Source organism: Dermacentor andersoni, chromosome 1, assembly GCF_023375885.2.
Source record: "Dermacentor andersoni chromosome 1, qqDerAnde1_hic_scaffold, whole genome shotgun sequence".
NCBI lineage: Eukaryota > Metazoa > Arthropoda > Arachnida > Ixodida > Ixodidae > Dermacentor > Dermacentor andersoni.
In genome coordinates this window covers 309,472,293-309,486,512 of record NC_092814.1, presented here as the reverse complement: position 1 = coordinate 309,486,512, position 14,220 = coordinate 309,472,293, and the positions used below count along the sequence as shown (strand labels likewise).

Genomic DNA, 14,220 nt, shown 5'->3' with positions numbered 1-14,220 from the left:
TAATGAATCAAAAAGGAGACTCGTGTAACAAGCTGCCGGTTGCATGCAACCGCCACCTTGCCGACAGTGGTGGCGTTGCCGTTCACCGGGGCCAAGCCTGTGACATTCCCATAGGTGGCAGCTTCTAAGCAGACATTAGGGGAGGGTCTCCGGAGGCGAATTTCGGAATGCGCCGAGGGCGCATCGTGCAATAAACGAATTGCATTCACTCCAGTCTGAGTCTCCTCTCATCAGCGACCCATACAAGAGCCGGCTTTCTCAGTAGCGGTCAGTCCTGGAGAAAGGTGTTCGCGAACGTCACTGGGAGCTCCATCAATTCTACCTGAATCAACGTTAAGCGAAGCGGTTGAAATTTTTCCTTTTTTTTTTTTTACATACGGGCAAGTGCAAAAGAAAGAATTGAACCACGAAGTTTACAAAGCTGTAACTGTGCACCAAAAAGTGATATCACAGTTTCGGAAACAGCATCTGATAGATAATCTAAAGAGAACTAATTTGATATATGAATTTCCATCTTACCTAAAACGGTTACTACGTTTACGAGGGTTTTGCAAAGGTTCAGCTCAAATATAGTGGCTGATCTGAGAACAGGGCATACTACATCAATCTTGTGCGCTTGAGATTTAGTATTAGGTGGAGTTTATAGAATTGTGATATCGATTTTATTGGTGAGTTAGACTTGTAATACGAGTTTTTTTGTTCTTCAATTTTGTGATTTTCAGATATTTTAGTAAAAAAAGTTGATAGCCTAAATGAAAAAATTCACTGTCCATGGTCACTGGACTCACTTTCTTTTCCTTTTAAATGCAACAAACCTAATCTAGTTCGCTGCAGTGGTTGCCAACAAAAACGATTTCTCCGTTCCCATGTATTTAGATAGGAACGCCCGAGCCAACGCTTCGTCTGAAATGAATGATGCGCTTCGGGATGCACGCTTGCTGCAGTGATGACCCGCTCATTTCGAAAAAAAAAATTATTGTTCATTGAACACATTGAACACGTGCATTTCTTTTTTCATATCTCGCGGGTTTTCTTGACGAAGCAGAAAAAAATTAATACATAACAAGTAGGAAGATAGAAGCTGCTAAATTAGATGTTTTCTAGAACACCCCACAACTTTCTCATTGATAGATGTACCCTAAAGTTAATATTTACGAAATTGGTCAGTTAATCTTGACTTTTCAATCAATTAAGCAAAGTAGCAAAACTAATGTGTCTCGGTCCATACAATAGCTAACGACATGTATGCGATCGCATCCCCCTATAGAGTGCTTCGGCATATTTTTAAACCTTAACTAAAGTTAGCCGGGACACCCCCTGTATATCGCGATAGTTTCGGGTCGTCGTGTGGCACCTTTCAAAATAAGTGTGCGTGCAAGGGAGAGGCTGAAACACTGCAATCTTATCGACTCGGTTCAGTGATGCGGAAAGTTGGGCTAGTTGGTGATTAATCATCATACCTCGCTGGTGAAGCAGCGCACGGACACGGTAAAGACACAAGAAAAGACGACACTCGCTGCTGCGAGTGTCGTCTTTTCTTGGGTTTCTTCACCGTGTCCGTATCAGTGCGCTGCTTCACCAGCAAGGTAGGATGATTATCGACTCGGGTCTGATTGAGCTGCATCACCAATTTAGATGGTGTCACGTTAAGATAAACATGCGCAGACAGACGCACTAGCAGCTCGAGCAGCCATGCAGGCAGCTATATAGGCAACTGCGCGCACACGCGCGTGTATCGCCGCTGAAACGCAGGTGCGGGCGTAATTCGCACGTTTTCCAGAATATACGAACCTTTGCAGGCGCGCCCGCACGCGCGCAAAGGCGGATCAAGTCACGCGGAAAAAAGGCTTAGGCTAGCAACGCGTCAAATTACGCCCCTTTGCCGCTCGTCGGGTGCCTACACAGGAAACGGCAGCGATCGTTCAACACCCATATATATAAGCGAGTAACGAGCTGCTCGCATCGCGTATCTGCGCGTGCGCGTGAGATGATCCGGCGCAGTCGCCGTCCACATCATGCCGAATAATATATCGGACTCCCATGCAATCACAGAGTGCCTCATACGACAAGGAAACGCATTTTATCAAATTCGGTGGTTTCTGGCGAAGGTGTGCCAGCCGATGCAGCTGCCCATACGCTTTTGCGTATATCAACGAATCAGTCAATCCGTCAATCAATCGATCTCTTATTTTTCTGCTCAAGAACATCCGGAGGTCCGAATATACCGATGCACAGAGAAATAAAGAAAGAAGGTAAAAATGGTACGCGACGAAAAGATATAGGATAAAAAAAAATAGAGTGAAAAGAGAGAGAGAATGAACTTAAAATGACAAGGATGACTCAGTGGCCTAAGAAGGGGTGAGGGTCAGTGGTGGACATCATAAAATAAAGAAAATAAGAAAAGTTATAAAAGGAAGAACGCATTCATAACGTGCCGGTATATAAGGCCAGACTTGTGCAGAATCTCTGGGAGAGAATTCTACCCGGGTGTCGGCACGAGGAGGTGGCGTAGTCCATGCCTCCAGCGAGGCAATGCCCACGTGTGTTCTTACTGTTTCTATCTTACTATCTTAAGACGAGTGGTATAACGGTTATAAACAGGGATAAAGTGCCTCAGAAAGGCTGGCCAACGTCTCGATGGGGGTACCTATCTTCGTCAAAAGCGGCCTCGTCATCCTCGGCACGTTAGTTTTAACGGGTTAGTATAGAGACGTCGCGTGCGGTTGTTATTGGTGGCGGCTGGTTGTAAAGAGAGAGACTTCAAATAAAATGAGCGCTGTCGCCTGGCGTCTGTAAGCGCGGTTTCTAAGACGAGGGGACAAGAGCGGGAGAGTGGGAAGGCCGGGAGAAAAATATAAGGAAAAGGGAAAAAAAGGACCAAGAGGGGAAGGGGGGGGAGAAGTTAATAGGAGTAGTTTGGGGGAGCGAGAGGTTAGGGAGCATTCAGAGGTGTCATTGGCGGCATGCTTTTGTGGCTTCAGAAGAGCCGGTCAGTGCGCGAGTACCAAACAAGACCAAAAAAGACATCACTTGAAATAATGACTTGAGTAGCGTAGCAGCAATGCGCCAGGTAATTTTGAAGATGGCGACAAGGAGTCTTGGGTGCAATACATGGGGCAGCTGGAAGGCAGCGGCTTGGTCTTTCAAGGGACGTTAGCCTCAGCAGCTCAACGTGGGCGTCGTCACTTCGGTATACAGAAGTGGAGATACCCTGTGTGACTGAGGCGCCGAAAAAGGTATCCTGGCGTCTGGGACTTTCGAATGTGTTGGTGAGGGTGGTTCACATAAAATAAAATAAAATAAAATAAAATGAAAACAGACAAAGAAGAAAGGGGGGAGAACCGAAACTGGAATAACATATAGGAGGGTGACATGAGTAAAAGCGGGACGGGGCAGATGTATATGGCAAAAAGGGGTCGTACATTTGATATATGCGTACAAACGTGGAAGAGTATGTTAAATTGAGTACTAGGTAATCTATTTTGTGCCTTGGTTGATGAGATGAGAATTTCGGATTTAAGTTACAGCTGTTAGCAATTCTTAGTCGCCACGCGCTAAAATAATTCCCATCGGGTGCAGGCATTTAAACTTGTGTATGAGGTATGATTCCGTATGCTTCCTTTCGCGAGGTGAACGGAAATTTGTAGTATATAGAGCCTTGCTTTGTCGAATATATGACCGTGTTCACTGAAGTGGCTGGCTACTGCTTTAGGTATATTATGTTTTGATTCTACGCGATGACCGTTGAGTCTTGTATGAATTTGTTGTCCAGTCTCATCTAAGTATTGTTTGCTGCAAGCGCCGCATTCTAGACAGTAGACTATGTTGCTGGATGTGCAGGTGAAACTCGAAGTTACCTTGTAGGAGTAATTCGACGCTGTACTTTTTGCTGTAGTAGTAAATTGAATATGTTTGCATGTAGATGCAAACATATTCAAAGATGCCTTGCTTTAAAGATGCCTTGCTTGCAACTTTTGGAATGGTGGCTCGTATATTCTGAGTACTGTTGTTTGCCTAAGAGATTCCTATACAGCGTTGTCTTTGGTGTCCTATTGTCAATGTATATTGTTGCGTCCAGAAAGTTTAAGCACTCCATCGAAGATTATGATGTGAATTTTATTGTTGCGTGAAAAGCATTTAGAAGTGCTACACATTTATCTAGGCTGTCTTGACCGTGTCCCCATATTATGAATATGTCATCTATGTAGCGTAGGTATGTGTGGGGCTTGTCTGTGCAGCGCGATAGCAAATATGTTTCTACAATTCCCATAAATATGTTCGCGTAGGTTGGTACAAAAGGCATACCCATACTTGTCGCATGTATTTGTAGGCAGTAACTCTCCTGAAATTCGAAGTAGTCATGTGTTAGAACTAATTCAAGGAGAGAGAAGTAGACTTCAATAGAGTGTTGTGCATTGTGTTGAGACAGCGTTTCTTTTATCGAAGATAAGCCATCGTGGATTGGAATGTTGGTGTACAGGGCCGTGATGTCTAGTGTTGAGAGAATTATGTTTTGGGGTAGTGTGCATTTAGTATTAATGTCCTCTGTAAGTCTCAGTAGGTGGGGCGTATCTTGTACAAATGGCGGTAGTGTTTTCGGAAAGTCACCAAGGAAGTAGTTAAGGAATGTGGAGACGCTCTGTCGGGGTGTTGTTGTTTGATACTATCGGGCGCCCTGGGATATTAGCGGTGTATAGTTCTGTGGATGAAATTTTATGCATTTTTGGAAGGAGGTAGAAGCGCCCGACAGTTCTGTTCCTTGGTTTAAGAAATGTGCATTCTGACGGTGTTATCAATTCATCAGCAAAAAGTGATTTCAGCCTGTCGGTAATTGTCAGTGTGTAGGATAATGTCGCATCGTTACATAGCCTACTTAGTTGTCTGTAAGCCTCGTGCTTGTACTTTTCTGCTGGCCAAATAACCATACTTCCACCCTTATCTGCTTCCTTGATAACAATGTCATTCCAGCAACTAAGATTTGACTAAATTCTTTTCACCTTTTCACCTTTTGGCGATATCAGCTGCCGCTGATATCACCATCACCGAGCTTATTCGAGCGCTTGGAGGCAACAGCAGAGACGGCTTCAAACAAGAAGGTTAATAATGAAGCGGAGTCTCTTCCAATCCACATTTTGGCATCTCAGGCATTGCTGATGCAGCTTTCAAGGCTGGGCGAGTCCCCCCAGGCGCGGCGCTTCTCCGGTGGCTAAGAGCAATAACTCGTTCTCATTTCCATGCGGCGCTGAACACCTTTCGATGTTTAGGATTGGAGTGGCCTAAACGGAGTCGCCTCGACCCGCCATTGTCTTTATCGGACGTTACGTGCAGCCTCAGTGTACCCCATCTACCGGCTAAACGCACCATTCCAACTGCCGAAGCAAAGTTTCTTGTGCTAGACCACTTCAGCACATGTAGTGTTTCAAAGCCACCTACAAGTGTACACAGACGGGTCGCTGTGTGCACAGACAGCTGCGCAGCGGAATGCTGCATACCCTCCCTTAATGTGTCCTGACCTGGCCGCCTGGATCGCGTGTCGTAGTGACACCGTGGCCTACCTCGAGATAAGTTTACAAGGCAATCTCTGGCACTGATCAAAGTTTTAATGAGAAAGGAATTTACCGTAAAATTTCAATGGATCCTATCCCACGTAGGAATTGAAGGAAATGAAAAAGCTGGCGCTCTTGCACGCAGGGCACTGACATGTGTCCCAAAAGTAAGAGCGCCAAAGATTTTTCAGAACTCTAAGAATGTAATCCGCAATCACTTTAGGGCGATCTACCAGGCTCCGCACTCAGCCTGTGTGATCCATGGACTTACTCGGGAAGAAGCAACGCTGTTGTACCGCATCTGCATGAACCAACTCCGCGTTCACCCTGGCTTGGTTATTCAAGACTGGACGATGCGCTTCCGCGTCCTGTGCCTTCTGTGGTGAGATCGCCGACATCGAATATTACATTTGGATACGCCCGCAGTTCGACACAAAAAGGAAAGGGATGGTCGACAGCCTGCAAAAGAATGGTATTGCGCACAGGACCTTTGAAGACGTCGTTTTCCCCGGAGGGTACCTGCCGTGGTTGCTCAGTAGCTATGGTGTTGGGCTGCTGAGCACGAGGTCGCGGGATAGAATTCTGGCCACGGCGGCCGCATTTCGACGGGGGCGAAATGCGAAAACACCCGTATACTTAGATTTAGGTGCCCGTTAAAGAACCCCAGGTGGTCGAAATTTCCGGAGTCCTCCACTACGGCGTGCCTCCTAATCAGAAAGTGGTTTTGGCACGTAAAACCCCGTAATTTTTTTTCCCGGAGAGCCTGCGGCAATCAGGAAGAGGGCGCAACGACTGCAGATTGCCTTCATTCGAGGCACAGGGATCTTCGACACCTGGTGACACACACTGTGACACTCATAGGAGGCTCAGGCGGAACAATTGCCGGCTATGTATGGCAGGCTAACCCCGCCTCCTGCAACACCACTACCTTAGGCTTCTCCAAAGCAGGCATACCTTGCCATTTGTTGGGCGTGTTGGTGAACTGACTTGGTAAGCATATTTAGCGCCAGCGAACAAGGACAGAAGGGAGACGACGCCACAATGCGTTACTTGGGGCCAAGTTCAAGAACAGTGCATTGTGGTGTCGTCTCCCTTCTGTCTTGTTCGCCGGCGTTAAATATGCTTTCCAAGGCATACCTGTCGGTGTAAACGTAAAACCGCATGATATTCAACATTTTCGTTATAGCAGTGTAACATTTTAGCTGTTGCAATACCTTAGGTGTTACATGGGAGCTCTCCAAACTCGCTAAATGGCATTCAAATAAGCGTTTACACGCTTGCAAAAACATTATGCATATCTAACCAAGGTGTTGAAATAAATATTTCGCTAAGCGGTAACATAAATGCCATGCGACTAATTGTATTGTATCCCGGCCACTGCGGACGCATTTAAGAAGGGGGTGGGAAATGCGACAACATCTGTGTATTTAGATTTAGGTGCACCTACAAGAACTCCAGGTGGTCCAAATTATTTCGGAGTCCCCCATTACGGCGTTCCTCCTAATCAGATGGTCGTTTTGGCATGTAAAACCCCATAACGTATTTTATTTTTTGATTATATTGCACACAGCGTATTGACCCATAACGACTACCTACCTGCCAGTGAAGATGGCAAGACGCGGAGATCCCTCGCCACGTGAGTCACGTGATCACGCGCTATATAGTGTCTCCGGTAGTGGCCGCCTTTGCTATGACAGCGTATCCAGGATCGGCGCGCCGACTAGAGACCCGATCCTGGAGACAGAGCAACAGTAAAGTGCACTTTATTCGCCGAAAGACCGATCAAGCAGATGGACAAACCCCAAACCCTGCAAAGTAGGCACACAAAGGTTCGCTTTATTAAAGGAATCGTGCTCTTGATCACATATATTTTGTTGCGATGAGGAGATTTAGCTTTCAACTATTAATCACTGCGTAATTCCGTAGAAAACATGCAAAAATCAGTTCTTCGCACACAGTGGTGTGCGCTCAGGAGAAGGAAGAAGTGAGTATACCGTCACATGCACGCAACCGAACGTGAGCGCGCGAGCGCAGCCGCGGAACGAGCGAGGTAGCGCGAGAAGCCGGCAGCACAAGGGCACACGCAGACTGGGAGAACACCATCAAATGCGTGAGCTGAGCGAGTATATAAAAGGCGCACGGCATAGCCGGGAGCCTCCATGGTTTCACTGCCTGATGATGGCGATGACCATGAATGAGCCGGTTCATGCATTGGACCCAGGCCACTTGCACGAGGCGCATCTCGAGCGCCGCCCACACGATGGGTACCATACAATGCGGGGTGGGTCGTGTGACCGAACACACTCACCCCCACGACACACCCTGGTGGTAGGCTGGTGACGGCCTTCACCATTCGCCCCGGCATAAGGCGCATCTCGAGCGCCGCCCACACGGTGGGTACCATAAGATGCCGGGGTGGTCCTTGGACCGTTGCGCACACACTTACACAGCATAAGACATGGTCCCACATGACGCACACCTCCCGCATAAACATCACAATACACAACACCAACACCGTAATGAATCAAAAAGGAGACTCGTGGTTGCATGCAACCCACACCTTGCCGACGGTGGTGACGTTGCTGTTCACCGTCGTTAGCCGCGTGATGTTGCACGTGTGGGCCAGTGTAACGAAATACTATTCCAATCTGTTTTAATGCGAAAGCACTATATTATATATAAGCACACCGCGTTCTGCTCTGTCTCTGCCTCCTCCTCGATGCGCTCGCATCTTTCTTGAATCGGCGTAAGCACTTCACTCACCCAGGACGTCTTCTCTGAGGGCTGCGCCCGTCGTGACCTTGCACACCAGGACATGTGCTCCCCGAAGAAGCCCATTGGCGGAATGGCGGGCATGGTGCGATACCTTCGCATTGAGATCTCGTTTTGATTGGAGCTTGAGTCGCTCGCGCTCCTACTCCGAGTCCAGGCGCACAGGAGTGAGACGGACTCGGTCTAGGGGAGATGAGTGGCAAAATAACAAGAATGTCAGGAGAAACAGGTACATAATCAGCACGATTTCAGCAAGGAGACAAAACTGAGAGACGGAGAAGATACATGCATAATATAAGGCACAGTGAATAATGGTGCTTGAACACCAGTCGATAGCTAATAATGCACCTTCTGCGAGATGACATACAAAAGGAGAGATCAACTGAGAGGACCGGCGAGGAGTGCAACTATAGAAAGAAGGCCCGAAAGAAACCACGAAGCTGGGAACAGGACGAAGACAACCCGTTTCGCCAGATGTAAATGAATTCTGTGGAATGCCGAGTGTCTACCGAGAGATACGACAGCGTGAAATAGCATAATCAATCAATCAACCAATCAATCGATCGATCGGTAGCTTATTTATGTGCCCTAGAACAACATTAAAGTCCTAGTGCAGGGACACAGTGAAACAAAAACAAAATATGTCGAAGTGTAAGACAACTGCAACAAGATATGAGAGATAAGAAAATTTCACGAAACAAAAAGGCACAAAAGAACAACTGGATAAACAACTACATTTTAAGCAACAATGAACCAATAACACATAATTTCTGGATGGAGTAGACATGCGGAAGGGGAGAGAAACTATGTGAAGACAGAACAGGGGAGTGCAGCTAGAAAGAAGGCTCAAGAAAAAGTGCGAAGCTCGGAACAGAAAGAAGAGCACGCGTTTTGAAATACATGAAAGTGGAGAAAATGAGTTATACAGGCTTTCAATCACGTGGAGAGACAAGTGCCTGCTGAAAGAGGCAGGAACGAGGAAAGGTCAATGTTACCTGGTAGCTTTCTGTGGAACTCGCAGTTAAACAGATGCTAGTAGAGTCGGACATTTACTACTACTACTACTACTACTACTACTACTAATAATAATAATAATAATAATAATAATAATAATAATAATAATAAATTTTTAAAGCGCATAATGAAACCACACATGCGCGCATGCGCCGGCCCACCGCGGTGGCTCAGCGGCTGAGGCGTTCTGCTGCTGAACACGAGGTCGCGGGTTCGTCTCACGACCACGGCGGCCGCACTTTAATGGGGGCGTAATGCAAGCACGCTCGTGCCATACTTTACATGCAGTGCAATTAACATCGGGTGGTTGAATTTGATTCGTCTCTACATACGCCTGCATAAACATGTATGCACATCGGCATACACCTACAAGTAATGCATGGGACTTGGTCACACGTAGACTCGATTCACTAAGACTCCCAGCCAACTGCTAGCCCGAGTGCGACGTCTGAGCCCCCTTGAATTCGAGGGGGCGTGAGCCCAAGTCTGTCGCAGTGAATTGGTGCTTGTGCAAGCTTCAGTGAGTTCAAGTAAACCTGGATCACACGTGATTCCAATTGTTTTCGAGTCCGCAAGACAGCATGCATTGCCATATTATAAGCTCATTCCACGTGAACCCCCGTGAACCTCATTATGTGCATCTAAGTGCACAGAGCTTTTTTATTTTCTGTAGATGTAAAGACAACAATGGTTTCTTTCATCGAACAAAAGCGCACAATATCTATTGTGTTATTCCACATACATATAATTTTTTTTTATTGCTGCGATGCTGTCATCGGAAAATGGTGACCTGGATCTAGTCAAGCTGCTGTAATGCAGCTTTCACTCCCGTCCCAACCGCTAATGTTCGGCTGTATACACGTAGTAGATAAACTCAACTGAACTCAACTCACACACACGCACACAAGTCGTGTTGCGGGTTGTCCAACTAAAATGCCATCCTCCGCAACACAGAGTGCTACAACGAATGCAATCAACTGCGACGATGTCCGCCACACGTGAAATGCACGCTTTTAAAGAAAGCGTCGTGTAAAACGTTTCTGGGTCGCCAAAATACCCACTGCCTCCTCCATCTCAGCATAGATAAATACGTGCTATGAACGGCGATTGCAGTTTTAGATAAGAGTTTTTTTTTTTAAAAAAAAGCTATGTTATATGGTTTTCTCGTGAAGTCTCAGCAAAATGTTGCGTGCAATTGTCGGCGTGCGTTGTGTATAAAATGTCCTCGCGGTCTGGGTATGTGTCCTCGAAGCGTTCTGCATGCCCCGTGCAGTCTCGTATGCGTGTTGCAGAGAAGAAGAAATTGGCTACAATCACAATAAGTTCTCCCAACTTGAAATGTAATTTATTTCCGTCACCTTTTACGGCCTTGAATATAGCTGAGTAATTAAATGCAACCGACAACTTATCCGTTACGTAAAAAAAAAAAGAATGACAGTTTCACCCCGATGGCGAAGCACTGAAAGTGATAGCAAGGTTTGGCGTTGTTCTGAAGGCGTCTATATATGGGCGTCGCGTCTCGACGATGCACGAGACGAGACCGAAGGAAAACTGCCGGCCTTGGTCAGCGCCCACAGAAAAGATTAGATGGATTTAGCTCGTCGTTCACACTACTCTCTGTTCCGCTCAGACGAATGTGTGTAGCACCGGTGTGGTACGCGCTCAACTGTTCAGCAGCAACGATAATGTCACGTGTGCGCCCAGCAGTGGAAGCCAGAACGCTGCCCTGGCTCTGGTAGAGCCGATTCAGCGGAGTTATAGTGTCCACTTGGCTTCGCGCCTTTTGCAGCCAAAAGCACTGCGCGTCTCTGGAGGCCTTCTAATTCGCCACGCGCCGGTCGCGCATGCGCGTTGATACCTTGAAAGCACGACGATGCGATTGCCCCTCGAGCATCCGTGCAACTGCTATCTCAATCAGTTTTTAATCATTTTTTAAAATTTCGATCACGCTCGTAAAGTTCCGAGTCTGAACACATGATTCCGTGAATGTGAGTTAGCCCACGAGTGTGAGTGATCCTGCCTGAGCCCGATTTCTGGTAAATTTTAGTCTGAGGGAGTGCGGCTGTTTATTTTTCGCAATGTATACAGCGCATCTAGTATTTTACAGCTTAGTTTCGTTTTCGCCCTTTCCTCTTCTAAACTGCAGACAGTAGAAGCGTTCGGCTATTTCGGGGGATACATCGGAATATGGCTGGGATTCTCGTTGCCATCGGTGATCCTTAATCTTGAAGCGCAGATGGGCAAAATATTAGCCAAGCGAATGCAGAGGTGAGTGGTGTCCTTACTATTTGCTGCAGGACGTCTTGGCTCGTCGTCATTGTGATGTGGAGCGCCAAAATTGTTTCGTATCCTGTTGTTGCATGCATGTGTCGTGCACGCCTTTCTCGCGGAAATGTTTTTGCATTGGGCGAACAGCACGTTTTTAAATGAGCGACTGCGACAACGTTGCAATTAACAATTTGAAAGTAATGCCCTGCTCGAGTTGGTCCGCCGATTGCATGTCGTTTTATTTGAGCGCACATCTGTGTTAACTTTACATAGACCCAAAATATCCCTGTGCATGGAATCGAGATTGCGCGAATGTTTCCACATTGGAAAGAATTAAACTCATAATTTGGCAACAGTGTCATTCATTCTGAGTGTGAAATAGATTTTTAAAGCAAGCTTTACTTTGAATGTATATGTGCGCGCACGCTATCGTTTTGTATTTGTTTTCTGTTATTAACAAAAGAATGTCAGTTAGCGTCTGTCCCCTTTCCTTATGTTTGCTTATGTCCCCGTTTCGCGGCCAAAGCGAAACGGATGTCAACCGAATGGCCCAACTGCCGACCTTGCTGAGGTAGAAGGTCGTCTCAGGCGTCATTGCACAGCTGAGCCGTAACTCAGCAGCATGACTGCGTCGTTCTCTCCATAATAAAATAGTTTGCAATTCTCTTATTAGCTAAATGAGTATTGTTCGATTAATACTTTTTTAATCTATTGTTATATTACATCTTTCTCTATATATAAACATTACATAACCCATTATAGCTTTTTGTATCTTTATCACAGTAAAACGAAATGGCATCTGTAAGGTAAAAGCTTATTTCTTCGAGAAAATATTTACATAGATAATTAAAATACATTTTACGCACCTACCTTTACGGTACGCATTTCTGTGCCAGTGAAAAATCGGCGCAAAATTATCTCGCATCATGCGCATTATATGAGATTCTACGTCAAAATTAATCAATTAGATTGGTTAATCAGCGCCGTTCATCAGTAAATTAACCCTTAGTACCGCCCACCCCCCCTCCTCAGCCCGTTATTTAATACTTTTGCTAGATTTTTCCGTACATTGAAATGCATTGAAAGCCGAAAAGAATGAGAAAAGGAGCGCGCCAGAGAGAGGGAGAAAATAAAGTAAGAATAACCCCTGTTATGGCAGTGTGGCAAATATATATATATATATATATATATATATAAGAAGGTCCCGTGTGGGGCTTGTGCGATCCTCAGGTAAAACATTTGTTTCAAGTACATGTAAGCGTATATACATTTGACCTGCAGATGCGTCCGTTTGCCCCCTTTCCGTTTGTGCAGAGGGAAGACTGCTGACCAAGCCGTGATGGTCTTCCGGCTGAAGCAACGCTTCTGAGGCCTTCGCACGCAGCCGACGTCGGCTGGAGGACGGCGAAACGCTATATCCGCTCGCATAGATCAAGCGGCGCGCACGCTCGCACTTGTACGCCTCAAACGCTCGGCTGTGTGAGTAGGAAGAATGCACTTTGTGAAACAGCTGCCGCGAGTGTTTTTATTTTTTTTTATTTTTTGGCGAAACTGAACGAGCTTCTCTGAGCAAGCGAGCAGCGCTGTCTCACGCTTCTACGCCTGCTGATACCACGTAATAAACTGATGGATATGCACATTGAAACGCCGTATAGTGCAGAGCTATACCGCCTCACCGACAATATGCATATGCCGTCACCACCCGCGCCACGCAGCGCATATGCACCCGCTGCATGCGCGGTCGATGACACGGCGAAGTGCTCGCGCGATTCGCCACACTATTAGCAGGGAACTTACCGATAAGACGGTTTTAGCAGGCGATCCAACTCCATCTGAGTGTGCGCGTAATTTTGAAGAGGATTTTTTCGGCGCTATATTGTTTCCCTGGCGAACCACGAATCGCTTCCAAGTTCCAGAAGCTGTTCGTTCGTAAGAAAATGTTGTCATCGGTCGGTCACCTTCGAGAAACGTGGGACTCGCCGGCGTCTGTTATTACGAAGACAGCGTGTACTAAGTGCTTTGCAAATAGGTACAGAATATGAGGGGCTCCAATTTGCGATGCGAAAGGTTCGTTCGTTTAAGAATGGGTTGAGAGATCGGCCACTTTCTCTTATAATGTGTTCTCCGGCCGTCACCGATTGTCCGGTGCCCTATATGTATACTCTAATCAACCATTCCACAGTGCGAACTGCGTCGGGAGTATTGGCGGTATTGGCCGGCCAGAATTCACCTAAAGCCCCTGCATCTTACAAATGTAGCGAAACGCTTTGATTCTCGCCGCCAAGCTAAGCGACTGGAAGATACCTTCTCCGATTAGAAGATAACTGCTGATGGCCCACTGTTTCGGGCCGGCGGTGGACGACACGCCCCTCGCGCGCGTCGTCCTCCGTTCTCAACCGGAGCGCACGCTTGCTCCCGAGCGTTTCGTTCGGTGTGACATATGGAAGCATCGCTAAGTCGGAGCGCGAACTAGTATGTAGAACAGAAGCAAAGGCACGTGAAGCGACAAGACACAGCGCTGTGTCTTGTCTCTTCTCGTGCCTTTGCTTTTGGCCTATATAGTAGTTCGCGCTCCGACTTAGCCGTGCTTCCATACCACCTCGCCCATTTTTTACAGCAG

General features: G+C 46.7%; 1 protein-coding gene across 1 annotated transcript in view; it reads left to right on the top strand.

Annotated features, from left to right (window-relative positions):
• LOC126548495 (epithelial sodium channel subunit beta-like) overlaps positions 1–13,563 on the top strand; it is a 71,045-nt gene extending 57,482 nt beyond the window's left edge. The window contains exon 10 of the mRNA XM_072285259.1: positions 12,915–13,563. Coding sequence (XP_072141360.1) covers positions 12,915–12,969 — 55 coding nt within the window. The 3' untranslated portion in view covers positions 12,970–13,563. The remainder of the gene's footprint in view (positions 1–12,914) is intronic.
• Positions 13,564–14,220: the final 657 nt, after the last annotated feature.